The sequence below is a fragment of the Sinocyclocheilus rhinocerous genome, unplaced genomic scaffold, assembly GCF_001515625.1.
Source record: "Sinocyclocheilus rhinocerous isolate Xijiao unplaced genomic scaffold, SAMN03320098_v1.1 scaffold323, whole genome shotgun sequence".
Lineage (NCBI taxonomy): Eukaryota > Metazoa > Chordata > Actinopteri > Cypriniformes > Cyprinidae > Sinocyclocheilus > Sinocyclocheilus rhinocerous.
In genome coordinates this window covers 93,537-120,180 of record NW_015643640.1, presented here as the reverse complement: position 1 = coordinate 120,180, position 26,644 = coordinate 93,537, and the positions used below count along the sequence as shown (strand labels likewise).

Sequence of the window (26,644 nt, the reverse complement as noted above, 5' to 3'; positions counted from 1 at the left end):
ATGTCCAGTAAACAGATTTTTGTTCACATACACTTTTACTCATAAGAAAACATTTATATGCACCACTGCAGATGAAGCTCGGGAGAGGAGAAACCGTATAAATAACATACACTTTTTGGTCTAGATCATTAACTTTATATGCAGTCCATTGGGTGTTTAAAGTAGCCGCCACAGCTTTGTGTTTATTTGGATTTCAAATGTGAGTCACGCTGACATCCTAGCCATCATAACTTACCATACCCATTAGTTTTTGAGTCTCTGTGTGTGTTTAAAATAAGGTATTATTATTGTTATTATTAGAGTCTGTAATTTGTCTATGTGTGAATCCTCGGTTTTATTTAGGAGAGGATGGCAGAGGGAGGTTATGACCCCTGTGAGTGCATCTGCTCTCATGAGCATGCCATGAGGAGACTCATCAGCCTGGTGAGTTCTATTATATAAAAAAAAAACATACTTGCGTTTGCTTACTTCGGATGTGCAAATAGAAATTCATCTTATAAATTTTATATAAACGTACTGATCCACTGATCTGTATGAAAGAAAATGTAATAACTGATTGAGACAGACCCTGTCCTTGGATTTCTCTTCTTTTCTTGGTACAATATTGGTTATCAGATATATATATATTTGTATTTTAGATTCTTTTGAGGGAGAGTAGTCTTTACATTTAAAAAAAATATCTTTTATAATTCCTATAAACAACCCTGAACTAAAATTACTTTGCAATTAAACTGCTATTTAATTAGTTTTAAAGAATTGTACAAATAGCATTACTATGTATTGTTTTTTTCATAATGGAGAGAAAGAATTATAATTGATTTCACATTGGCTAATGAAGCTATGATACTAATAAATAATTGCCAAAATGTTTGTTTTATAACTGTGTATAAAGGCATTTAATTTCACTAAATTAATTTCATATGGAAGCGTGCTGGTCTGACAGGGCTTGTATGTTCCAGTTGTTTGTAGTTTTTAATAAGCTATTGTCTATGCAATAACACAAGGAACTTCAGATTCAGGACCAACATCATCTAGGCAATTTCCAATCTTTATTAAAAATATTTTGTATAAAAGAAATATCCACTTTAAGAGAGTGTTGAAAATAGTCCATATACCTTTTTAAAATTATGCAATAGGTGTCGAATAATTTTGCTTTTGTAATTGAAATAAATGGCCAGTAGATGGCGCTAGTGCTTCTCTGGTTCACTTAGTTTAGCCAATGAATAACATTTGGTTCAGCTATTTTCAATATTTGTAGAGCAAGCATTTGAAATCCAATAGTTTTTGCCCTGTTGAAAACAAGATATGATGCTTTTTTGGGGGATATCAACAAATACTTATATGATATCTATATATCTATCTATATATACAGTATATCTATATAATATGAATGAAACTGGCATTCTGCAGAGGGACACACACATTTATTGTTTCAAATTAAATTCAAAATGAATTAATGTTTTATGAATTAGTGTAATATAGAAGCATTCGCTTTTGTTCTAAAATTGCTTTAAGGCAGAATCCCACATCCACACACAATGTTGTCATTTCATCCATATAGTATGTTTTTTGATGAAATATTTTCTTTGTGATTCATTTCCAAGCTGAGACAGTCCCAGTCCTACTGTACAGACACAGAGTGCCTTCAGGAGAGTGAGTCTGTCTGTGCAAAACTAAAGCATATCGCACTATGGCACATATTGTGTGTTCTTTTCTAACTTGTGAGTCTTGTGTGTATGCAGTGCCAGGCCCCAACTCCTCAGTAGAAGGGGACATCACTCTACATGGCTGTGGCAAACAAATATATTTAGGAATGGCCATTTTTACTGCAGTATTTTCCTTTTAGGAATTGACTCACAGTGCACACACTTTAGAAGTTGATTTCAATTTGTGTAATATAAATAAAAACTTAAGTAAAGGATAATTTTACTTTTTACAAGTCCTGTGACTAATACGAAACTGAAACAAAATCAACGATATGCATGAACAATACAGACACAGAGTGCCTTCAGGAGAGTGAGTCTGTCTGTGCAAAACTAAAGCATATCGCACTATGGCACATATTGTGTGTTCTTTTCTAACTTGTGAGTCTTGTGTGTATGCAGTGCCAGGCCCCAACTCCTCAGTAGAAGGGGACATCACTCTACCCATGATCATTATGGGATGGCTTGTGCTAGCTCTCGTGCTCTTTCTGATCCGCCCAGCCAGCTTGAGGGGCCCTTCAGCCAGCAGCAAGCCCTCCGGTCCCCATGGTGTAAGTCATGACAGACAAACTCCCTCATAATCAGTGAGTTATCACTTGCATAACATTGTCAAACATTTTAATGTTTTTTCTTATGCTCCCCAAAGCTGCATTTATTTAATTAAAGGCACAGTAAATACAGAAATACTGTGAAATATTCTTATATATATAACTTTTATTTTTGAATATCTGTTAAAATGTAATTTATTTCTGTGATCAAAGCTGTATTTTCAGCATCATTACTCCAGTCTTCAGTGTCACATGATCTTCAGAAATCATTCTAATGCTGCTCAAGAAACATTTCTGATTATTATCAGTGTTGAAATCTGTTTTTGCTGCATAATATTTTGTGGTAATGGTGATACACTACCATTTAAGTTTGTGGTAAGGGAAAAATTAATACTTTTATTCAGCAAGCAGACATGAAATTGATCAAAATTAGATTTCTATTTCAAATACATGCTGTTCTTTTGAATTTTCTATTCATCAAAGAATCCTAAAAAATATAATATATATATATATATATACATACATACATACATGCGCATATATATGTATATGTGTATATATAAATATTTATTAAAATATTTTTTTACAAAAATATTAAGCAGCAAAAACAGCTTTCAACATTGATAATAATAATAAACATTATTAATAATTCAGTTATAAAAATAAAAAAAACAGTAATATTGTGAAACATTACCATTTCAAAATATTACAGTTTTTTTTTTACTGTTTTTTCGTCAAATAAATGCAGCCTTGATGAGCAAGAGACTGACAAAAAAGATGAAATCTCAATTATTCCAAACTTTTGACCGGTAGTGTGTAAATGATCATCAAACTCACCTCCACAGTGAAATAACAGTAATCAGAAAGTGTAGCAACGCATGTACATCTTTAATAGGTTTTAACCATCAGCAAAACATCAAATGTATATTATGGGCTTTGTATCTCTTCATACACACAGTCAGTTCACATGAATCACTGAATTGGAGTTCTTGTAGTCATTGGATGGAATTCTTTTCTCCTGATTTAGAATCATGGCAGAGAGCCACCAGCACCTCCTGTGGACTAGAGCTTTCTCACGGATCTTTTACTCCAGCTTCCACCTGATCAGCTACTGTGACTAATATAACACGTTAGTTTCCTTAATCATGTGTCAGTGCTTCACATTTCAGATTCTTTTGTCCAATAGGGAGGGGGGCCTGATCTACACAGACTCTTGGATAACAAGGTGTTTGTACAGTTTGTGTTATATTTCAAAAGAGAAAGTTGAGGTGAAATTGTTAGAGACTAAAGTTTTCCGGGTTTATATATCTCCGTCTTCGATTTTTTACTTCTTACTATATTTTCACTATAAAGCATTATTAGGTATTTAGCAAGTGTTAAAATGACATATAAGCCTGTGTAATGACACTTGCCTAATTGTGATCTAGACACAAGGTTACATAGAAATCTGGTTTCGTTAAGATATTCGGGTTATTTTTGAGTAGACTGAGGTGAAGAGGATAATGTTCTTGTCCTGAAGCTATGATGACTTCACAGACAGCTCATTCTAAACACTGATGTAATTGAAACGATTCACACATTTAAGGCTGACCGAGAGCACTTCTTAAAGGGATAGTTCGCCTTCAGTTGCTGGTCCCCATTGACTTGCATAGTGTTTTTTTTTTTTTCCAACTGAAGGTGAACTATCCCTTTAAATCAAAATGTTGGGCAATAATGAAACGGGCGTATTCTAGTTTTTACTTGGCTGTTATCATTGTAGTCATGGCTTTGTGAATGTTGTCATGGTCTGGGATCTGTTGACCACAGCTGATCTAAAGCAGACCTCTCCCCCCCGAAGACTCGATGACAGTCTGTTTACTCTTTATGTGCAAAAACCACTAAAACAATTGCTAGTACAGCCAGCTAAATGCCATTCTTAACAGAGTTGTTTGCATTTGCTCAGGAATCATTATGTAGCTGTACGAACTACAACACTTAACCGGTATGAATAGCTGTCAAGTTTCAGAAACAATGGCTTTCAAAATAAGCTTTGAATTGGGTGTTGCAATTTTGGTAATATTTGCAAAGAGTGAGATTCTCTTTAGGATAAGCTTAAAGGCAAAACTGTAGCACTTTCGTTCTGGCACCTTCACAACTGTGTAAAGAAAGCAAAGCTCCAGAAAAACACCAAAGATAGGATGTAAAGTCTTCAAGTGTGGTGTAACTTAAAGTTCCCGTCTCTTCAGTTCTGTGAGAATGTTAGAATGTCTTAATTGGTTGGACTAAATATTTCTGGGTAGATCAGTGAAGGTGGCGGTGTGGATTTCAGGGCATGATGTACACTGTTCTAATAAAACTGCTCTATGAGAAAGGGCTTCATCTATGCACTTTTGGTTACTACAAATAAATATGATCAATAGCATCCCATCGTGTCTTTATTTTGTTAAATGTGGGAATGGGGATATTTGCAGTGTTGTCAACTAATTTTCAGGGGAAGTTGCTAAAGGAAGGTTGATTTGTTGCTAAAAGTTGCTAAATGACGTTATGTCATTGCGCGGTGACGTCATTGCGTAATCACGATGCAAAATAACATTTTAAATTATGCATTGTATTTTGTGTTTTCGGGTTACAATGGATAACGGATAATGTCCTGGAAAATTACTACCTTTTTCATTTTTCTAGATATGTTTATTACCGTGCACTAACTGATCAACAAACTCAAGTACAAGCTACTAACAAGGTGTATCATAAATGAACAATTATTCAATTATTACTATTATTATTCAATTAAACAGTTGCTAATAGCAGCTAACTTAATTCATGTGAATTGTGTACTGCTAGGCACCTTTGGTTTCCTCTTTTTGTGTAGTTTAGATGGAAAATGTGTGCCTTTTTTTATCGTTTGAGTCACTTATCAAAAGTTGCTAAATGTTGCCAAATAAATTTTAAAAAATTGCTAAATTTGTTGCTAGGTGCTTTTGGAAGAAAAAGTTGCTAGGGTAGTCTGAAAAGCTGCTAACTCTAGCAACAAAATTGCTAAGTTGGTAACACTGGATATTTGTTGGTGTAGTGGTTAGTTCTAATTAGACTTTTTCAACATGACTTTGAATGTCTCAACATTTCTGCGTCAAACGGACCACTAATGCGTTCTTTTGATGTTACGTCACCGAGACCTCCCAGTCGCTGATTGGCTGTTTCGCTGTAATGACGTTTCACGTCAAATGAAAAGTCCCAATAATCAGTTTTGCCATATTTACATTAACATTCAAACCGAAATAGTTTTAAATAGGAATAATAAATGCTTTCGGTCTATGAACGTTCATTTGTTCTGTTTAAGTCACGGTCAAAATAATATTTGGATAAGAACGAGACTCTTAGTTTGAAAACGATCCGGAAGCTGAAGTCCGTCTCTGAAGTGTTTACGTTGCTGTGTGTGTGTGTGTGTGTGTGTGTGTGTGTGTTCTGCGTGTGTGTGTGTGTGTGTGTGTGTTCTGCGTGAGTTTATATATCGAGGATATAATAGTTTTATTCATTCGGGAACAAGGCTCCTCAGACGGAGGAACCTTCGCGCAGAAGAGCGTTTTAACGGAAGAACTTACGAGGTAAGTCTGTATTAAAGCTATTGAATTCTTTAAAGTATATCTCGTTGATTTTTAAAGTGTGATTTTGTGATTGAAGCTATAGTACAGAATGTCTACACAAGTCTATAAATGGAAAAACAGTTCAGTTATAAAAGCTGATAAAGTTCCTGTATTCATAGAACATCACAAATCACATTATAAATAATTTAATGATATTTTACATGTAACGATTACGTTATGTTAAAAGCATCAACAGGCAACAGTTAAAAACTTTTTTTGCGAACACAAAATTTGCGTTCTCTTTATCTGTCTTTAAAGTTTATCATCTTATTCATGGCTATATATTCATTAGTCATGCACGTTAATGGCTAAACGGTTCCGTCTTTTTTTTTTTTTTGATGAATCATTTGATCTTTTGAGTATAAAGTTCCTGTATTCATAGAACATCACAAATCACATTATAAATAATTTAATGACATTTTACATGTAACGATTACGTTATGTTAAAAGCATCAACAGGCAACAGTTAAAAACTTTTTTTGCGAACACAAAATTTGCGTTCTCTTTATCTGTCTTTAAAGTTTATCATCTTATTCATGGCTATATATTCATTAGTCATGCACGTTAATGGCTAAACGGTTCCGTCTTTTTTTTTTTTTGATGAATCATTTGATCTTTTGAGTGATTCATTAACGAAGGGATGTCAACATTTACATTTATTTTATACTTCATTTAAAAACAGTTTATTTTTTCATTATTATTTAACATACTCGTGAGAGTAGATTTTAGGATTTATTTTTAATAGTATTTTTTAAGAGATTGCTTGATTTATAACATTTATTATATAAAAGAATCGCTGAATTGCATTTTGGAATGAACTGTTCAAAAGAACCGAACGTAGCAAAGGATTCGAACTTTTCATCACTACTTGAAGCTCCACTGGCAGAGCTGGGTAGATTACTTAGATTACAACAAGATTAGATTACTTAGATTACAAATTGTACTTCGTTACTGATTCCAAATTGCATGACAAAAATTGTAGTTAGTATTGTAATCCATTACATTACACATTTTAGGTAATATAATCAGACTACTTTTTGATGACTTTTCACCCAACTCATTAATCACAGTGATTTAAATAGAATAACCGTGTACCATATTGATATAAAAATAGAAAGAGATAGAAAATTAATTCAATTTGTTGTAATCAACAACATGAAATACATTAAACATTACATTATAAAGGTGTCCCAAACTGGGGTTCGTAAAGGAAATGCAAGGGGTTCATCGATCATTAAAATGTACAATTAAAATAAATTATTTAAAAAGAACATCAAAATAAAATGCTGACTACAAAAATGAAATATTTTATATGGTTATCTGCATATATCATGCCTGTCATGTGAATATTAACCAACGTCAGAGAACCGTGAACATGCAAATGTGATACTTAATTATTAAAATATTTATTTAAATAATTACTTCAAGAAAATATATTAGATGAAAGAGGTTAATCTGACAAAAAACGTTTGGGAATCCCTGCATTACATACAAATAAGAAATAACATGAATTTGTGCATTTTAATGTGTTTTAAAGTCAAAATCCTTCCAAAGACTTAGTAACACATGGTTAAATAAAGTGATAATTCAAATAAACATTAATGTGTTCATCAGCAGTTGATGCAATGCTGAGAAAACACTGAGGTGATTTTTGTAAATCCAGTGGCCTCTCAGTTTTCTGTGTAATTATAACCACCTGACTAATGAATGTCCACAAAACTGGAAGACTCTGAATCTATATAAGTGGTAAGCTTATTTAAAAAGGAACGTTTAATAGATGAAAAAAAGAATTGGGGAGAATCAATAAATTATAAATAATTTATTGCTATTGTGTGAATAAAATGTAATCATGTAATCAATAAAATAGCAACTATAGCCTGATTACGAGTATTTTAAAATGCAATATAATCTAATTACAAGTACTTTTTTTTTGGAATCTGATTACATAATCCATATTTCATTCTGAATCTATATAAGTGGTAAGCTTATTTAAAAAGGAACGTTTAATAGATGAAAAAAAGAATTGGGGAGAATCAATAAATTATAAATATTTTATTGCTATTGTGTGAATAATATGTAATCAATAAAATAGCAACTGTAGCCTGATTACGAGTATTTTAAAACGCAATATAATCTAATTACAAGTACTTTTTTTTTGGAATCTGATTACATAATCCATATTTCATGTAATGAGTTATTACCCACCTCGTGAGGCCCTGGATCCCTGTGAAAGAGGATGAGGGCCATTCATAATTCACATAGTCTGATTCACATAGTCTCTCTGCTCAGATGTTTCAGATTAAAAAGATTTGCTGTATAGGCGCTGGGTATGTCGGAGGTCCGACATGTAGTGTCATTGCAAGCATGTGTCCCGAGATCACAGTAACAGTGGTGGATGTTAATGAATCCCGGATCAAAGCCTGGAACTCCGAGACCCTGCCCATCTATGACACCGCTGGAGCAGATGTAGACAAGAATGACTCCTAAGCGATTGAGGTGTTCTGTTGTTGGATGTAATAATGAACACAGCAGTCGTCATTTACTCCCGACATCTGAGCCGCTGAAGACGCAGTGGATTACGTTTGTTTCTGAAGGGAATGCACCCCGATCTACATAAATGCGTTTTATGTTCACGCGTATCATTCGTGATCCAGCCTCATCTACAGAAGAAGTGAGTATAATGTTTTGTAATGAATCTTTGCAAATTGCCTTTCCTAATAATGTGTTAATTAGCAAGTTTCACAATGAATAAAGTAAACAGTCTCTCTGAGAGCGGGGCGGGGTCAGCAGAGCTCATTAACATTTAAAGGAAAATGCTACAAAAACGGCTTGATCTGAAAAGAGCTGGGTTTGACGGGGGAAAAAGGGGGTTTTTACACTACCATTGAGAAATTTTAACCAAACTATGTTACAGACTTTTCATTAAGACCCTAAAGAATCATATCAACTTGTGAAAAATGGGCATCCCATGACCCCTTTAAAGGTGCAGTTAGATATAGAGATGCACTGATCAACCGGAATCAGGCATAAAGTTGGTTTGATGTTCGATATTCCCAAATTTAGGGACTGTCTCTAAAGTTACTTACAACATTGGTATACATGTAGCATTTGAAAAGAATGACTTACAGTCATAAACCCAACTGTAAAGTGTTCATCTAGGTGTCAGCTATAATGCACACCTTTTAGATTTTTGATATTTGTTAAAATAAACCGTGAAATCATATGATGAACACTTTACGTTAATCTTATAACATTATTTATGCATTTGCAATTTGGCACCTCAGCTTCATCAAACAGTCTGTGTAAACACATCTAATGCCGCTTCAGATGCATCTTGGGTTTTGTTGATACTGGTTTCATTTGAATGGTAAAAACTCTACAGTTTCTTATTATTCTGAATTAATTGAAGCAATTGATGAGAATTTGATGTGAAAGATGACATGCATTTAATAAGACTAGGGGGAAAACAATGGGAAATTACATCTGTTTTGTCATATACAGCAATAAATATATTGTAGCGATAGTAATTTATACCTCTTTCCAGTCACAGAGCACTTTATTTTGAGAACATATGTAACTTAGTCCAGATTGGGGGAAATTGTAATATTATGCAAATATATATATTTTTTTGCATAAAAGAAAAAAAACAAAAAGAGTAGATTTTTGTTTGTATATGCTGTCAATTATAGTTCTTAGAAAATCGGAAATTGGCAAAAATCGGTATCTGCAGGTCACACTTAGAAAAAAAAATGGAAATCTGAATCGGCCAACAAAATTGAAATCGGTGCATCTCTATTTAGATATATTTTCTTCATTAAAAATATTACCCCTAAATAAGTCAATAGTACATTTGATACATTTTTAAATATGTGGGCCAAAGACGAAATATATTGTAGCGATAGTAATTTATACCTCTTTCCAGTCACAGAGCACTTTATTTTGAGAACATATGTAACTTAGTCCAGATTGGGGGAAATTGTAATATTATGCAAATATATATTTTTTTTTGCATAAAAGAAAAAAAACAAAAAGAGTAGATTTTTGTTTGTATATGCTGTCAATTATAGTTCTTAGAAAATCGGAAATTGGCAAAAATCGGTATCTGCAGGTCACACTTAGAAAAAAAAATGGAAATCTGAATCGGCCAACAAAATTGAAATCGGTGCATCTCTATTTAGATATATTTTCTTCATTAAAAATATTACCCCTAAATAAGTCAATAGTACATTTGATACATTTTTAAATATGTGGGTCAAAGACGAAAAAGGCTTTAAGCATAAAAACAATAAGTGTAATACTGCTTTAAGTTAAATTGTTGTTGTTTTTCCTAAAAATTTGTAAAAAATTTTGTTTAATTTAATTGCAATTTTGTTTTTGTTTTTCCGAGCAAAAGATAAATATCTTACAAACCTTAAAAGTAGACATTTTACTTACATTTAATGTGCTTTCTATGGATATAAAGTAAATGTATGGATGTAAATTTCTTTTGATGCGGACATCTTAATGTCTTTGTCCCATATACAGAATGCTTCATCTAATCAGACATTTTTAATGAGAATTCTTTGTTGCATGAGTCATGAAACATCTCTTCTTCTTCTTCTTGCTGTTGTAGCCGGGTCTGAATGAGGTGGTGATGTCTTGTCGTGGGAAAAACCTCTTCTTCTCCACAGATATCGACTCTGCCATTAAAGAGGCAGATCTGGTCTTCATTTCTGTGAGTGTAATAAACTATTTGAATGTGGTTTTGCATGTAGGTCTGTTCACTGACCCTAATATCTGTCTCTCTTTCTCAGGTAAACACCCCGACTAAGACGTACGGTATGGGCAAAGGTCGTGCTGCTGACTTGAAGTTCATCGAGGCATGTGCACGGCGGATTGTGGAGGTGTCGGATGGGTATAAAATCGTTACAGAGAAGAGCACGGTGCCGGTCCGTGCCGCTGAGAGCATCCGCAGGATATTTGATGCAAACACCAAACCCAGCCTCAACTTACAGGTGTGTTTGTCTGAGCAGCTGTAACTTGTCACCATTCCTTTTGAAAAAAAATCACCTTTTTGCAGTACGAGTAATCACTGTAATCATTCACATTAATCAAAAGTGACAGTAAAGACATTTGTGACCCTGGAGCACAAAAGCAGTCTTAAGTCGCTGGGGTATATTTGTAGCAATAGCCAAAAATACATTGTATGGGTCAAAATTATAGATTTTTATTTTATGCTAAAAATCATTAGGATATTAAGTAAAGATCATGTTCCATGAAGATATTTTGTAAATTTTTATACAGTCTATGGTGTTCACTCAAATAGGACACAATGGGGGTATTAAAAAGTTAAAGGAACTTGTTTGTCTAATTTATGTTGTGAAAATATGCTTCTGCATTAGTCTGACATTTTTACACAGCCACCATCTACTTGTAAATATAATCCGGATTAGGCTTTTTTTTTTTTTTTTTTGTGATTCTCTACAAAATCTTGCCTCTGTAATAGACCGACTGGATTTGTGGACCTTAAGAGAATTATTCAGTTTGTTCTGTTTCTCAGTGTTAATAAATGACCTTTTCCCGCCTTTGATTACAGGTTCTCTCTAACCCAGAGTTCCTTGCGGAGGGTACGGCAGTGAAGGACCTGAAGGACCCAGATCGCGTCCTGATTGGTGGAGATGAGACTCCAGAGGGTCAAAGGGCCATCAGTGCCCTCTGTGCAGTTTATGAGCACTGGGTCCCCAAATCACGCATAATCACCACCAACACCTGGTCCTCTGAACTTTCCAAACTGGTATGCAAACGTAAGATATAAAAGCAGTGATTAGAATTAGTTGTCGCCAAGCCTTTCGGTCAGAATTTGATATGTAAAAATCTTTCAGTTAATATTTTGCGCTGTATAAGAACCGTGTTTGTGTTTTAGGCAGCGAATGCGTTCCTGGCTCAGCGCATCAGCAGTATAAACTCCATCTCTGCCCTGTGTGAATCCACTGGTGCTGATGTTGAGGAAGTGGCCAGAGCCATCGGCATGGATCAGCGCATTGGCAGCAAGTTCCTCAAAGCCAGCGTGGGTCAGTGCGTTTTTTAACCCCGTTTTAATTTCACATTATTGGTGCTTTTTTGCTTTATAAACGTGTTCAGAAAGATATGATAGAATGAGATTCGATCAAATAAATGAATGAGAGTTTTGCTTTAATTGCCTCAATCTCTATGTGTCTGTATCAGGTTTTGGAGGAAGTTGTTTTCAGAAGGATGTGCTGAATTTGGTGTATCTGTGTGAGGCTCTGAATCTCCCAGAGGTTGCTTCATACTGGCAACAGGTAAACTTCAATTTGAATATTTATTTGATAAGATGGTGTATGTTGGCTTTGTGTGAGTCATTATTCGATGAAAAGATGTGCATCAAGTCAGATGTAGCTTCATGTCACAGCAAGCATTTTTGAATATGTGGAGGTGAACATGAGATGTGGGAAGTTTATATGTAAAAAAAATAAATAAATAAAAACATTTATTAGGCGAAGATGCATTAAATTGTTAAAAACAACAACAACAGGTATTTATAAACTTCAACAAAGGTATTTCCATTTCAAATGAATGCTGTTCTTTTGAACTTTTAATTCATTGAAGAATCCTGGAAAAAAGATATGAAGCAGCACAACTGTTTTCAACATTAATGATATTAATAAATATTTCTTGAGCAGCAAATCAGCATATCAGAATGATTTCTGAAGATCATGTGACACTGAAGACTGGAGTAATGATGCTGAAAATTCAGCTTTGAGCACAGGAATAAATTACATTTGAACAGATATTCACATAGAAAACAGCTTTTTAAAATTATAATAATATTTCACAATATTACTGTTTTTACTGTGTTTGTGCTCAAAAGACACACTTCTTTCAAAAACATGAAAAATCTTACCGACCCCATACTTTTAAACAGAGGTATAAATTCAGATGAAATTTCATTTGTGACCAATTTTTCATTTGTATGTTACTAATCAAAAATTAAGTTTTGATATATTTACGGTAAGAAATTTACTAAATATCTTCATGGAACATGATCTTTACTTAATATCCTAATGATTTTTGGCATAAAAGAAAAATGGATAATTTTGACCCATACAATGTATTTTTGGCTATTGCTACAAATATACCCCAGCGACTTAAGACTGCTTTTGTGCTCCAGGGTCACATATGCTAACTTGTCCTATGGAGACACACTGATATCTAAAAATGTGTTTATTTTTGTCTAATCTTTTACTCTGTGTTTCTTATGTGCAGGTGATTGACATGAACGAATATCAGAGAAAGAGATTTGCCTGTCGGATCATTGACTGCCTGTTTAACACCGTTACAGGGAAGAAAATCGCCTTGTTAGGTTTCTCCTTCAAGAAGGACACAGGAGACACCAGGTACATGCAGGGATACTTTGAACCAGTCATTTTTTTTTTTTTTATGACAGCTTTATCACATGTTCATTTAAGTCAAAAGTGTGTCTTTCACTTTTACCTACAAAACACAGAGCATGAGTTAACCATCAACTACGATTGTGTAATGAAGGTTACACACCGTTTTCCTCGGTTTGAACTATATCCGATTAAAACTATGCAGACTTAAAACACTACGACACGTGTGTCAACACGCCCGTGCCACCCATGACCTTTATCTAGAGACAGTGAGGGTATGTCATGCATCTGTGTGTGGATTGTTTCAGAAGAGAAGCATGATTATGCTGTTATTTTACCTCCATTCAAGCCATCACGACAGATTTTTATTTATTCAGTAATGGGGCAGGAACACAGGCTTGTAACAAATCCCTTCATTAATGGGGTCCAAACGTCTAAGACCACTAGTGAAAATAATTATAGTATTAGCATGTCAATTTGTGTGAAAAGTTGAATTGAAAAATGAACATGAATTTCAGAATGTTTTAGTATTTGACATGTCCACCTTTTCCTATGGAGCAGCATTTAAGGTGACATGAACTTCAGTTTATGCTATGCATGGTGATCATGAGCATGATTCATGGCATTAATCATTCTCAGATTCACAGCACTGATGGGAAATCTGACTTTTTGTACAAAGGAGTCAATGACACAATTGTACTTAGTTGATTACTGAATCCGAACTAGTGGAAATCATACATATGAATTACACAGTTAGTTCCCGTCTTTGAATTTGATTGGCCGAGAGCTGATGTTCAGTCAACAGCGCTGGTCTTTTCACTGGTTGTGTCGCTCCACTTGTCTTTGCATGTTCCAGACAGACTGTTAGTCTGTGCGTGTGCTATATAAATAAAGTAAACTTAAACTTAAACTTAAACTTAGTCGAGGGGATTTTTACATTGTTACGCCAGTAGGTGGCGACAAGTGCATTATTATAAGTCGTTGAATTATTCACTCAATTCTTCAGTCAATTCTTTCAAAAACAAAAGTGATTCATTTAGAAGGAAAGCACCACGCCTTGGACTCTGTTTGGAAGTATTTTCATTGGCAGCTCAAAACTAAGCAAATTAATTAGTGATATTGTTTCTGAATGCTTCGACCTCGTTATTAACTGATTCATTTTTTTTCTCAAACAGTGTAAACGTCACAATTGAGTGAGATTTCACAATATATATATATATTTTTTTTTAATGCACTACATTTTGTTATATTTCTTTGAACTGACTGAAGAAATGCCATTTTAGATATTGTATAATAATATTATTATTAGTTATTTAACATATCAGTAATTTATTTAATAATATTACATTTATGTATTTGACCGATACTTGTGGTGCATTTTTTGCTGTTGTTCTGTACTAGTTTCCCTGGATTTATTCAAAAAGAGCCTTTTTCTGTGGCATGATCATCAGTCTTGTGTTGTAAGCCCCTCCTGTGTGTGTGTATGTGTGTTTCAGAGAGTCCTCCAGTATCTACATCTCTAAGTATCTGATGGACGAAGCAGCTAAGCTGCATATTTATGACCCTAAAGTGCTGAAGGAGCAGATAATCCAGGACCTGTCTCAACCCAGCATCTCCAGAGACAACCCCGAGAGAGGTGTGTGTGTGTGTGTTGAGCAGATAAACCTGTGCTTCTCTGAATGAGTGCCGTGTCATTCTGAATCTGGTGTAGGGGAGACTCTCACATATAGGAATGTAGGGGAACGTTTGTGTCTGCGTGTTTCTGTCTAATTCAGCATGACTCTCATCCTCTCTGCAGTGTCTGATCTTGTAACAGTGTCGTCAGACCCCTACGAGGCGTGTGAAAGTGCACACGCCCTGGTCATCTGCACGGAGTGGGACATGTTTAAGGTAAACTCTATGCAGATTCAAAAGGCACTGACATATAGTCATGCATATAGTCATGAGTCATGCTTTGAGTGGTTTGCTTTACCAAAGCAGAACTGTCACTTGACCAGCACTGTTATATCAGCTGCATATTTAATGATCAGGTGCATGTATTTTTGTGCCTTGCAAACAATGCATTAATTTCCAGGTACTTTTTGGGACATTTTCTTAAGTGTTGTATTATTAATACATTTTTGATTTACCTATTAATGTATAAATGTAAAAATATATTAATAATCCCAAGTAATGGTTTTGAACAATCATTTTAGTATAAGCAATAAATAATACATTTAAATGCAAATATAATATTATAAATGTAAATTAATGTTTAGTTTATTTATTCATTTATAAATATTTAAATTATACATTATATTACATTTAAATTGTGTAACAATAAATATTTTTAAATAATCATTTTAGAGTTAATACTAAATTAGACATTTAAATGTAAACATTATAAATGTAAAATAATTAATGTTTGGTTTATATATTTATTCATGTAGAAATTTTAAAATGTATATTACTAATTTCTTTTAAATCATTATTTTAGAATGAATACAAAATTAGAAATGTAGATATAAATATAATATTATAAATTCATAAATATTTGGTTTATTAATTTAGAAATGTAAATGCATAACACATTTTGTAAAATAATTTTTAGAACAAATATATTGTTATATTCACATTTCTAATTATCGAAGTGTAAATTAAAATGGACGTTTTTGTGTTGGGTCCAGTAAAAATACTGGTGGGGTATAAATCTGAACTACTGGCATGAAAGCCCTGCCATGGTGCTGAAGGATTACCATATATGCATATATTAGAGTAAATGTGGTACTACACTGTACTCCCAAAAACAAAGGTATGTCTAAAAAGAATAGTGAAGTATTGCATGTGTTTATTTTTGGAATTGAATTACGAGAAAATCTATCACAAGATGTTGAAACCAGCGTTTATCTTTGATGGTCGACGAGTTCTGGATCATCTGCACCCTCAGCTCCAGAACCTTGGCTTTCAGGTGAGTGCTTATTTGTGACCCTAGATCACAAAACATGAAAAATCTTACCGACCCCATACTTTTAAACAGAGGTATAAATTCAGATGAAATTTCATTTGTGACCCTGGACCACAAAACCAGTCATAAGGGTCAATTTTTTGAAATTGAGATTTATACATCATCTGAAAGCTGAATAAATACGCTTTCCATTGATGTATGGTTTTTATATTTTTGTCCGAGATACAACTATTTGAAAATCTGGAATCTGAGGGTGCAAAAAAATCTAAATATTGAGAAAATTGCCTTTAAAGTTGTCCAAATGAAGTTCTTAGCAATGCATATTACTAATCAAAAATTAAGTTTTGATATATTTACAGTAAGAAATGTACAAAACATCTTCATGGAACATGATTTTTACTTACAGTTTTTCTCGATTGCTAAAACACTATAACCAGGCTTTTGAACTAAAATTTCAAAACCATATCACCATTTATCAAAAAGCACACCCATTTCCCTAAACTATAAACACTATTCCCCTTTTTGACACCAGAACAAAGATGTGATGCTGGGGCAGAATATTTTTTGTTGTTGTTTGGTGTATTGTACTGTACAGTACATTAAGGAATAAAAAATGTGCAAATGTATACACGTGTTCATTATGTGAAAAGTTCCTTGAGGGGGAGAACCACAAGCAACTTAACTTATTACTGGCTTTTGTTTTTTGTAGTATTGTTTTGAATTTATCTCACCAGTGTGTAAGACTATGTTGTAGTGTGTGTGTTTTTGAGGGCTTGTGTGTGATGTCTGAGGGAAAAGTTTGTTTTTTCAGCAAGAGTGAATGGTTTTGAGTGTAGAGCTTCATTTTGACCTGAAAATAGGATGTTTGGGGAATTGGGTGAGACATTATGGATTTGTGTTTACTGTTTTGAGAATATGAGGCATAGTTTCAAGAAATGTGTTTAAGCAATCGAGAAAAACTGTAATATCCTAATGATTTTTGGCATAAAAGAAAAATCGATAATTTTGACCCATACAATGTATTTTTGGCTATTGCTACAAATATACCCCAGCGACTTAAGACTGCTTTTGTGCTCCAGGGTCACATTTGTGCAGTTCACAGGTTTGTGGTTGTGCCCACCTGCCTGACTACTCGCTTCATTCACTTCATTAGTTAACATAGTTTAATGCCGTGTGTTTTGCATAGATCGAGACCATTGGAAAGAAAGTGACGACCCGAATCCCCTTCACACCATCCGGAGGAGGTCCACGACTCAATGAACCAACCATCAAGAAAACCAAAGTTTAAGACACAGACTCACACACATGTGCACTTTACACTGATTAAAGTCTTTTGCTGACAAAACCAAAGTAATGCGTGACCTTTGCTGGAAAACAATGCATGTGCTGTGTGTGTGCTGAACCATCTTCAGAATGTTTTTATACGAGTTTATTCTCTCATGGCCGTTTGCAAAAATGCAGTGATTTACTATTTTAAACACTTTGTCGTTGATGTCTTAGTTTTTTTAAATCATCTTTTTTTAGAATGTTCTCATGTCTGTGCCATTTCAAAAAATTGTTGAAACATCTATAGTGCACAAAACTGCATTTCAGCATCCCAGTACTGTTTAGTAGTATATTAGTGTTTACAGTTATTAGTGTTATAGATTTTATTGGCAAAATCATCTGCTTATTTGAGAGCGATGTCTGAGGGAGCAGCAACAGAAGGAACGGAAGGAACTTTAATATTTGGACCAAGGGGACAGAAAAACTGCTATAAAACATTTGCCTTAAAAACATTTGGCAATGTGATACCAATGGTAAATAGCTGTTTGTGTCACCCAGTTATTAATCATTTATTAATCCTCTGGTATGTATTGTTTGACCTGTACTGTGTATCTTAATGTAGCGTCACAGTTGTAGCTTTTATAAAATCATCTCTTACTGTACAGGTTTGTAATGGTCATGTACAATGATGGCAGAAAACGTATTAAACAAATATGGACCGATAAAAAGCAGCAGTGTTGTTTACTTATTTCGCAGGCTTAAATATGGAAGTCAACCATGGCTCAAACAAAAATGCACAATTGACATGTTATTGTATTGAATATATTCTATTTATATTACTTAAATGATGCACAATATAGAGACCTTTAATCCATTTCTAAAACAACCCAACATGTTCATTTAAATATTATGTTTATAGTGTTACTGCAACGCAATGAATTTTATTTTGTATTATGTATACTTAAAGGTTAAACCTATGGTTTCTTCAGTCTTCCTCTTTTCCAGCAGATTCTTCAAAAAGAACTCGCCTAAGAAATGAAACGGTGTGTTTAAACAAATAAAGTTATGTGTAAGAGTGAGTGCTTCATGAAAAGTGGAGCCAATGTTTGTCTGCCCTGATGGTCAGAACTACACCTATACAGCATCTTTTGCCATATTTATTGATCATGTGCATGTATTTTGGTGCCTTGCAATGCATTCATTAAAAAAAAAATTGTTTTATTATTAATAAATGTTTGTAAAAATATTAATAATCCCAAGTAATGGTTTTGAACAACCCCTTTAGTATAAACAATAAATAACATTTAAATGTAAATATAATTTTATAAATGTAAATTAATACTTTCAGTTTATATATTTATTAATTTAGAAATATAAAAATGTGTAATACTAAAATAATCATTTTAGAATAAATACTAAATTAGGCATTTAAATGTAAACGTAATATTAGAAAAATGTAAATTAATGAATGTTTGGTTTATATATTTATGCATGTAGAAATGTAAAAATGTATAATACTCATTTTTCTTAAATAATTACAAAATGCTAAATTAGAAATGTACATGTAAATATATTATAACTAAGAAAATATTTGGTTTATATATTTGTTAATTTAGAAATGTAAATACATTATAATATATTTTTTAAATAATATTTTTAGAATAAATATAATATTACATTTACATTTCTGATTGTCTACGTGTAAATTAAAACGTACAGGTTTTTGTGTTGGGTCCAGTAAAAACTTTGGTGGGATATAAGTCTCTTGTAAACTATATATAAACTATATGTATATACTGTATAGAGGAGATAATGCTAAGCGTCACAGGTGTGTGTTTAACAGAATGAAACTGAAATGAGGTATGAAATGGGAAATGCTGCCTGCTGCTTTTGAATGATTAGTGCTTGAAGAATTTTCACTTTGGTAAAATCTGGTCCTCGTTCTGTCTGAGAACCATCTGCTCAGATGTGACTGACGTGTAAAGTGGCCAATCACAGTTTGTTCTGTCGCCGTTTAGAGGTGAGGTTATCTAAAATAGATTACTTAAAGCAACGGCATGCAGGATTTTACCTTGAAGTATCAGTTTCAAAATCATTCTGATGGTACACCGACTCATTCGGCCCCTTCATTCAAGCTCTCAGTTCACGCATGCGCATATCAGCGGCTCATCGGTCTTCAGTCCGGTCAATGGCTACCAACTGTTTGGTTACCAACATTCTTCAAACTATCTTCTTTTGTGTTCAAAAGAAGAAAGACAGGTTTGGAACAACTTGAAGGTGAGTAAAAGATGACAGAATTTATTTGTTTTTATTTTTTTTTTTTTTGGGTGAACTGTCCCTTTAAGATACGGTTGCATTACTTAATTTTCAGTCATTTTAATAGAAATTCATTTTGCGTGAGGGTGAACGATTTCACAACAGGTTCAAGTTGGTCACACAGACTTCGCTGTTGAAGTCTGAAAATCGTCCTACATCGCTGTTTTGCCGTTTTTTTGTAAAGGGCGTTTGACCTTCTTTGCATGTTCACTTTGTAAACTCTGGGTCGGTACTTCTGCAGCGATTTAGGACGATTTTAAAGTTGGAGGAGAAAATGAGATGGGAGTTTTTAGACATACCCTAACTGTCATGAACCGGAAAACACAGTTCACGCAGAGCTATACAAGATGAGCATTTGAGGTTGAAAAGTATATAAATTGTAATTTTTTAAAATATCCTGAAATGTTTTCCTCAAAAAACATAATTTCTTTACGACTGAAGAAAGAAAGACATGAACATCTTGGATGACAAGGGGGTGAGTACATTATCTGTACATTTTTGTTCTGGAAGTGAACTACTCTTTTAATCTGAGCGGAAGTTTGAACACACACAAAAACAATATGTAGTGGATTTGTTGATGATTCCAAACAAAACATGCTACTTGCTAGCTTTATTGTTTATTCTTACCTGTTTGGTACCATTTTACTTTTTTGAGTCATTACAGTTTTATGTTTTTTTGTTAGAAATAAATGATTACTCTGTCTCCTACTTTGTCTTTTCCTTATAGCATGGTCAGATTTGCCTGTAGGCATATTTTTTCATCTTTGTATAGCCTCACCCAACACAAATGTTTTTTTTTTTTAATTCTACAATTTTAACTTGTGATAAAATCTAAAACTTAAGAGGTTAAGTTCGTTACAACAATGCTTTATAGATTTCAGCCTATATGCAGCCATTGAGTACTTCAGCCAAATAGTGGCTAATACTGGCTATTGATATTTTTATATTTTCATATTTTTATACCATCATATGTCACCAAAGTCACCACATTTTTAGGTTTTGGCTGTCTGAACTTACTGGAATGATTTTTTTTTTTTACTTAAGTAAAAGAAACATTAAATATAACATAAAATACGCATATTTTACATAAAATAAGGTACTTTTAGAGGTAAATAAATTCAAAAAACACCAAAAATCACAAAAAAAAAAAATCATAAATTGAACGTTTTTATTTTATCGAAGATAGTAATATGACATTTATATATATACTATATAATGGGATCACACCTGAGACCTTCGTGCCCAACTTTTTTCCACCAATTAAGGGCTGCTATAAGAAGAATGCTTGAGAGTTAACATGTTTAATCAGCAGATATTATACTGTTGAGATTGCAGTGACTTTGCGCTGGCCTGCACATTAAACTATTTGGCATTATATTTTTGTACAATCAGTCATACAACTAAAACAGAACAAAGAAACCACTTACACTAGACCCCTCAAAGCATTTTGACGGTAAAAACAGACGATTAGACGAATATCGTCCCGCAGCGCCATGACTTCAGAACCAGCTCATCAACCGCTCTGACATCGATTAACTCGCCCTGCACGTTTATGACAAAGACATCGTGACAAATGTGCATGTGACACATTTTCCTACATAAAAAGAAAGATATGTCAATAAAATCATATATAATAATTGTTATGACAGTTACAACACGCTTTACTAAATCGGTTCTCAGTATCTGTAATCGCTCGGTCGTGCCTTGGCGACCGGCGATGACGCAAAACGTACTGGTTACATTTACGTCATGACGTCCTTCCGCCTCCCTTTCCTCTTTAATCGGCGAGGTAAGAACATGGCGCGTCCTGTTCTTGTGTGTTTTAATCAACTACAATCCGCACTAACGTCAAATCCGTCGGGTTTTCTTAGTGTCCCAAGACTTTATGTACTTGTTCGTGAGAATATCTCTGCTTGTATTAGTGCAGAAAACCCGATGTTGTTTGATAACGGCAGTCTGTCTGGTCGGTGTTTATCTATTAGCTGGGCTTGTAGGCCGAATTCATTCATTAAGCAATAAGCACATTGACATTAAGACACGCTTGTCTCATTATGCGATTAATAATGTTCAAATAGTCTTAAAACATACGTTAACATTGCTGTCAGAATGTAGCTGACCGGGTTTGCACTGGGTTCAGTTTTTCTCTACTGCTAAATGAAGATAAGTGAACAAGATGTGATGTAACAATTACATTTTGTGCTTCTGTGCTCCTTTCCTTCAGAATGAAGACCATTCTCAGTAACCAGACAGTGGACATCCCCAACAACGGTGTGTTGGAGATCACACTTGACGTCCTAACCATTCACACACGTTTTTTCCTTCATGCTTTCACTTTTACTAAATTTTTGGCTGTTTCCTTGCAGTCGATGTGACCCTCAAGGGCCGCACAGTTGTTGTGAAGGGACCCCGTGGAGTTCTTCGCCGGGAGTTCAACCACATTAACCTGGAGCTCAGTCTGTTGGGCAAGAAACATAAGAAGGTTTGCAGTCTTGATGTATATAAATGAATCTGCATTAAAGGCAGAGTAAGGGATTTCTGGTAGCCAATGTTGATATTTGAAATCACCAAAACAAACACACCCCTACCCCAAAAGGGTCTTGCCCCTATTTTGATAGCTTCGCCCCATATATACGTACGCAACCCAGGCAACGATTAGTTCTGTGAAACAAAGCAAAACCAATGTTACACCGTGTCTACGGACGTGAGCGGCGCGGCGCAACAAATCCCCGACAGAAAACTGCTGCCGGGTTCTATTTATGACGTGCTGACACACATTTCAAATGGTTTTCAACGGTCGTTTGATCGCGTCCAGTGTAGACAGACTTTAGCTGTTGTAGACACGGTGTTACTCACCTATTGAGAAGAAACAAAGCAACCTCGGCGTCCGATCACAGGCCTCCGCTCCTTGAGTTCTCTCCAGCGCTGGAAAGCTGATCCGATATTTACACGGGTACTACTTCTTGCCTTATCGTTCCGCAAATGTTTTCCTCTTTTGTTTTTTATCCGCCATCCCTATCTTTCTGTCGCTCAGCTCGGCTAATGTCCATCCCATGCACTGAACGCGCTCTCCTCCACATCACGAGTAGACACGCCCCTTATTGCTGATTGGCTACAAGTTTGTTTTGCGATTCGGCACGAATCAGTTTTCTAAAGTGTTTTTGAAAAATCACATACCCTGCCTTTAAAATAATATGCTTGTTGTTGTACTTCCCTCTACAACCGTTAGATGTCGCGATACAGTCGCCTGTTTGTTTATCGGTCTGCTCTGGTAAAACTGCATTCTTGTTCTGCGGCTGTTATTTCTCCTTACAAGCCTATTTAATAATAATTTTTTAAAAAGTTGATGTAGGAGCGAATTATGGTACAGCTTAGTAAAATAAAACCGGGACAAACCCAAAGACAGAAAGTGCGAAGTCATCTTTTATTCTGTAACTCATTGTTATGGTAACTCCCCCGGTGTCTCGTGGGTTTGCGCAGATCACGAACCGTCACGAGTATCATCGGTACTTCCGCGTTCGTCTCATCATGATCCCCAAATTAAACCTCTGCTGTTTTATTCTCTCTTTTGTGTTTATATGCTTGTCTGCGCAATATGTCCCACCGGTAAGTCACAAACTAGAGTTTGTATTGTTATTTATGAAAACAAATGCATCTTTACTATTATCCTCGTATCAACTTAAGTTATGACAGGACTGCAGTAGTTTGTGTATACGTCAATGCGATGTTTTATAACCTAAATCACCAGTGCTGTTGGCATAGAGAAGCTTAACTGAATAACCAACACAACTCCAGTTTACTGAATTAAATGACTAATGTTCACATTTAAGTACACAGAAGAGTGCCGAAGTGGCATGTATCCTCCAAACGGCCCAACGTGAGTATGACAACTGAAATGATGGATTATACAACCTGTAAAAACTGCTGTCAGAGACCAAAAATTAAAATCTGTACAATAATTACATGTACAACAGGTGAAAATGCAAACCGTACGAATGAATCACAGGAGAGAAACGGATATGTAAAAATAATTTTAAAATATTAATAGCGATATTTCCAAATGTTTTTATTTGAACAGCTTATTGATCAAAGATGATGTTAATAAGAAAAATGTATAATTTTTAGTTTTAAAGAAGTGAAACAAAGTCAGGTGTTTTGTAACAACAGAACGGCAATGTTTCATTGTTATGCAATTGCAAAAGATGTATATTATAATATCATGTATATGTTATATTATTACCATAACATTTATATTACAGTATCCAATGTAATTTTTTGTGCAAAAAGGTTTATTTAAAAATGTATTGAATTTTTTATTTTTTGGACCAACTTAAAGAAAAAAAGAATCTTTTAAAGTGTTTTCATCATAGTTCATCTATAAATCTACGAAAACTTCATTTTCTCTTAATATGAATGATTTAGAATGTAATTTTGAATTTGTAATTCACATTGAAGGGAGAGAATAAGAACATGTGTATAATCTCTGGATCTTTTAGATTTAAAGGGGATGTGTCCTGGTATACTGTTAATCTGGATTTACCACCAAGCAAAAGATGGACAGATGTCATTACAGACAAAAAGAACGATGTGAGTTTATATCATTATACTGGTTCAATGCTCTGTCTATGAATGTACTTCTAGCAACAAAAGAACTGCAAGTTGTTTTGCCGTGACAGACTATTCACTTGATTAGTAGAAGTCTAGTTTATGTATTGGTGAACTTTTATGTGAACTGTGAACCGAAATGGAAGTGAAATCCTGGAATTCCACAAAACTAAAACCAGATGATCTTGAGCAGCTCTCGGTGAACATTACTCAAGAGCTCATGTGCTTTGCCTTTAGATGGTGAGCATGATTCAGGCTATCAGAGATCTAGCAGATGCATTTGTTCCCAGTGGAAAGCTCATCGATCTAGTAGATAAGGATTTGGTGAGTTATTAAAGAATCTCATCAGTCGAACTATGTATGATGCTTAATCATGATTGACTTATGTATACTGCAATCTTAAATCTCATAGCTTGCAGACATACTGTATACAGTACCTGTCACCGTTCATCTACATGAATAATTTAGACAGTAATTACTCTGCCTAACAGTGTTTGTTAACAGGACTGTGATGTGTTTTGTCCCCAGCCCTTGATGGTGGACACCCTGCCTTACCCGTTCAATGAGGAGATCAGAGGAATCGCATCAGCGTCTGGTGTTTCTTTGGGTATGAATGCATTAAAACAATACTATTATGTTTAACACTGTTAAATAAAATCTATATTTAATAGATTTTATTCTCTGTGACTCAGGTGAGGTGGTGCTCTTCAACATATTTTATGAGGTGTTCACCGTGTGCACGTCTCTGGTTGCAGAGGATGTCAATGGTGAGGATATCATCAGAGATAACATTATTTTCATCTTTTTATAATATTTTATAATCTATATCTATGTTCTAAAATATCAGATACCCATTAAATTACATACAGTACCAGTTTAGGGTCAGTAAGATATATATATATATATTTTTTGTTTTTTAGAAATCAATACTTTTATTTAGTAAGATACATTAAATTGATCATGTGACTGTAAAACTTTTATAATGCTACAAAATATTTTTAACCTTCTATTAATCAAAGAATCTCGAAAAAAAATGAATCACTTATAACAAAATAATAATATGAAATGGTTCTTGAGCACTTGATTTCACACGTAATGACACTGAAGACTGGAGTAATGGCTGCTGAAAATTCAGCTTTAGCATCACAGGAATACATTATATTTTAAATATATATTCAAACAGAGTGGTGCTGGTATGATGTCAGAACCCGGAAGAATAATTGGCCACTGGCTCCTTAGAGATTTTCCTATGGGGCTTTATAATGGGGTTTTTCGATTTATGAGTGAAATAAAGCCTGTGGCAAACATAACTTGATACTTTGATGTTTTGTTCTACAATGTAAATTACACACTCCCATATCAAGCACGCAAATTTTGAACCAGTTATGTTTATTTTTGAAAATGTATGTTTCTAATAAGTAATTAGATGAGACAGCTTGGGATGTCAGCGTGTGCAGTTTATGTTGTAGAACAAAACATCCAAGAATCATCAAGTTATGTTTACCACAGGCTTTAAATTGAAAAAACCCTTTATAAAACCCCTTAGGAAAATGTCTTAAGGAACGAGCGGCAAATTAGTTTTCCGGGTTCTGATGTCATACCAGCACCACTCTACAGAAAATGGTTATTTTAAATTGCAATAATAATCCATTGCTTATGTTTATTGTTGTTTTTACACTCATTTTGATCAAATAAATTCCATCTTGGTGAGCATGAGACTACTTAAAAAATTTACCGACCCCAAGCTTTTGAATGGCAGTCAAAAAAAAAACATCTATTGTAAACTAAACCAATAACTATGATATGAGAATATTTTGTTTGAAGTTGTGCCATGTAGGACACATTAGTTTGTTTTTATTGTAGGCAATCTCATCCATGCAAGGAACCTGGACTTTGGACTTTTCATGGGGTGAGTTTAATGTTGTTTTGACATTTGTTGTTAACCTACTTCCTTAATTTTTTTTGGGGGGTGGGGATGAATGTATATTTATACACTGAAGAAAATTATAAACGCAACACTTTTGTTTTTGCCCCCATTTTTCATGAGCTGAACTCAAAGATCTAAGACTTTTTCTATGTACACAAAAGGCCTATTTCTCTCAAATATTGTTCACAAATCTGTCTAAATCTGTGTTAGTGAGCACTTCTCCTTTGCCGAGATAATCCATCCACCTCACAGGTGTGGCATATCAAGATGATGATTAGACAGCATGATTATTGCACAGGTGTGCCTTAGACTGGCCACAATAAAAGGCCA

General features: G+C 34.3%; 3 protein-coding genes and 1 long non-coding RNA gene across 11 annotated transcripts in view; all 4 read left to right on the top strand.

Annotated features, from left to right (window-relative positions):
* Positions 1-4,652, top strand: part of LOC107757606 (small integral membrane protein 14-like) — a 5,776-nt gene extending 1,124 nt beyond the window's left edge. For 4 of the 5 annotated variants that reach the window (XM_016575127.1, XM_016575132.1, XM_016575129.1 and 1 more), the window contains 4 exons: positions 343-423; positions 1,605-1,653; positions 2,106-2,254; positions 3,279-4,652. In XM_016575127.1, the coding sequence (XP_016430613.1) occupies positions 343-423; positions 1,605-1,653; positions 2,106-2,254; positions 3,279-3,317 (318 nt within the window). In that variant the 3' untranslated portion in view covers positions 3,318-4,652. Of the gene's footprint in view, positions 1-342; positions 424-1,604; positions 1,654-2,105; positions 2,288-3,278 lie in introns of all 5 variants that reach the window. The other variant, XM_016575128.1, reaches the window with a different exon arrangement.
* A 1,047-nt stretch (positions 4,653-5,699) lies between these two features.
* LOC107757604 (UDP-glucose 6-dehydrogenase-like) lies at positions 5,700-18,197 on the top strand. Of its 3 annotated transcripts, none has more exons than XM_016575126.1 (12): positions 5,700-5,832; positions 8,161-8,320; positions 10,482-10,585; positions 10,665-10,865; positions 11,447-11,644; positions 11,774-11,921; positions 12,076-12,170; positions 13,135-13,265; positions 14,756-14,895; positions 15,058-15,149; positions 16,096-16,206; positions 17,390-18,197. In XM_016575126.1, the coding sequence occupies exons 2-12, from the start codon at positions 8,161-8,163 to the stop codon at positions 17,489-17,491; spliced, it is 1,482 nt and encodes a 493-aa protein (XP_016430612.1). In that variant the 5' UTR covers positions 5,700-5,832; the 3' UTR covers positions 17,492-18,197. The 3 variants fall into 3 exon arrangements, with proteins under 3 accessions (XP_016430612.1, XP_016430610.1, XP_016430611.1); XM_016575124.1 differs by having other exon boundaries at positions 5,777-5,832; positions 16,186-16,206; XM_016575125.1 differs by lacking the exon at positions 16,096-16,206 and having other exon boundaries at positions 5,777-5,832.
* A 3,325-nt stretch (positions 18,198-21,522) lies between these two features.
* LOC107757582 (uncharacterized) lies at positions 21,523-22,298 on the top strand. 2 transcript variants are annotated; one of them, XR_001641946.1, is made up of 3 exons: positions 21,523-21,574; positions 22,007-22,053; positions 22,149-22,298. It is a non-coding gene; the product is annotated as an uncharacterized LOC107757582 (long non-coding RNA). The 2 variants fall into 2 exon arrangements; XR_001641947.1 differs by lacking the exon at positions 21,523-21,574 and adding an exon at positions 21,724-21,748.
* A 743-nt stretch (positions 22,299-23,041) lies between these two features.
* Positions 23,042-26,300, top strand: LOC107757562 (acid ceramidase-like). The gene is made up of 7 exons (XM_016575079.1): positions 23,042-23,388; positions 23,613-23,659; positions 24,279-24,369; positions 24,625-24,711; positions 24,916-24,994; positions 25,080-25,154; positions 26,251-26,300. Exons 1-7 carry the CDS (start codon positions 23,227-23,229, stop codon positions 26,298-26,300), a joined length of 591 nt encoding a protein of 196 aa, XP_016430565.1. The 5' UTR covers positions 23,042-23,226.
* Positions 26,301-26,644: the final 344 nt, after the last annotated feature.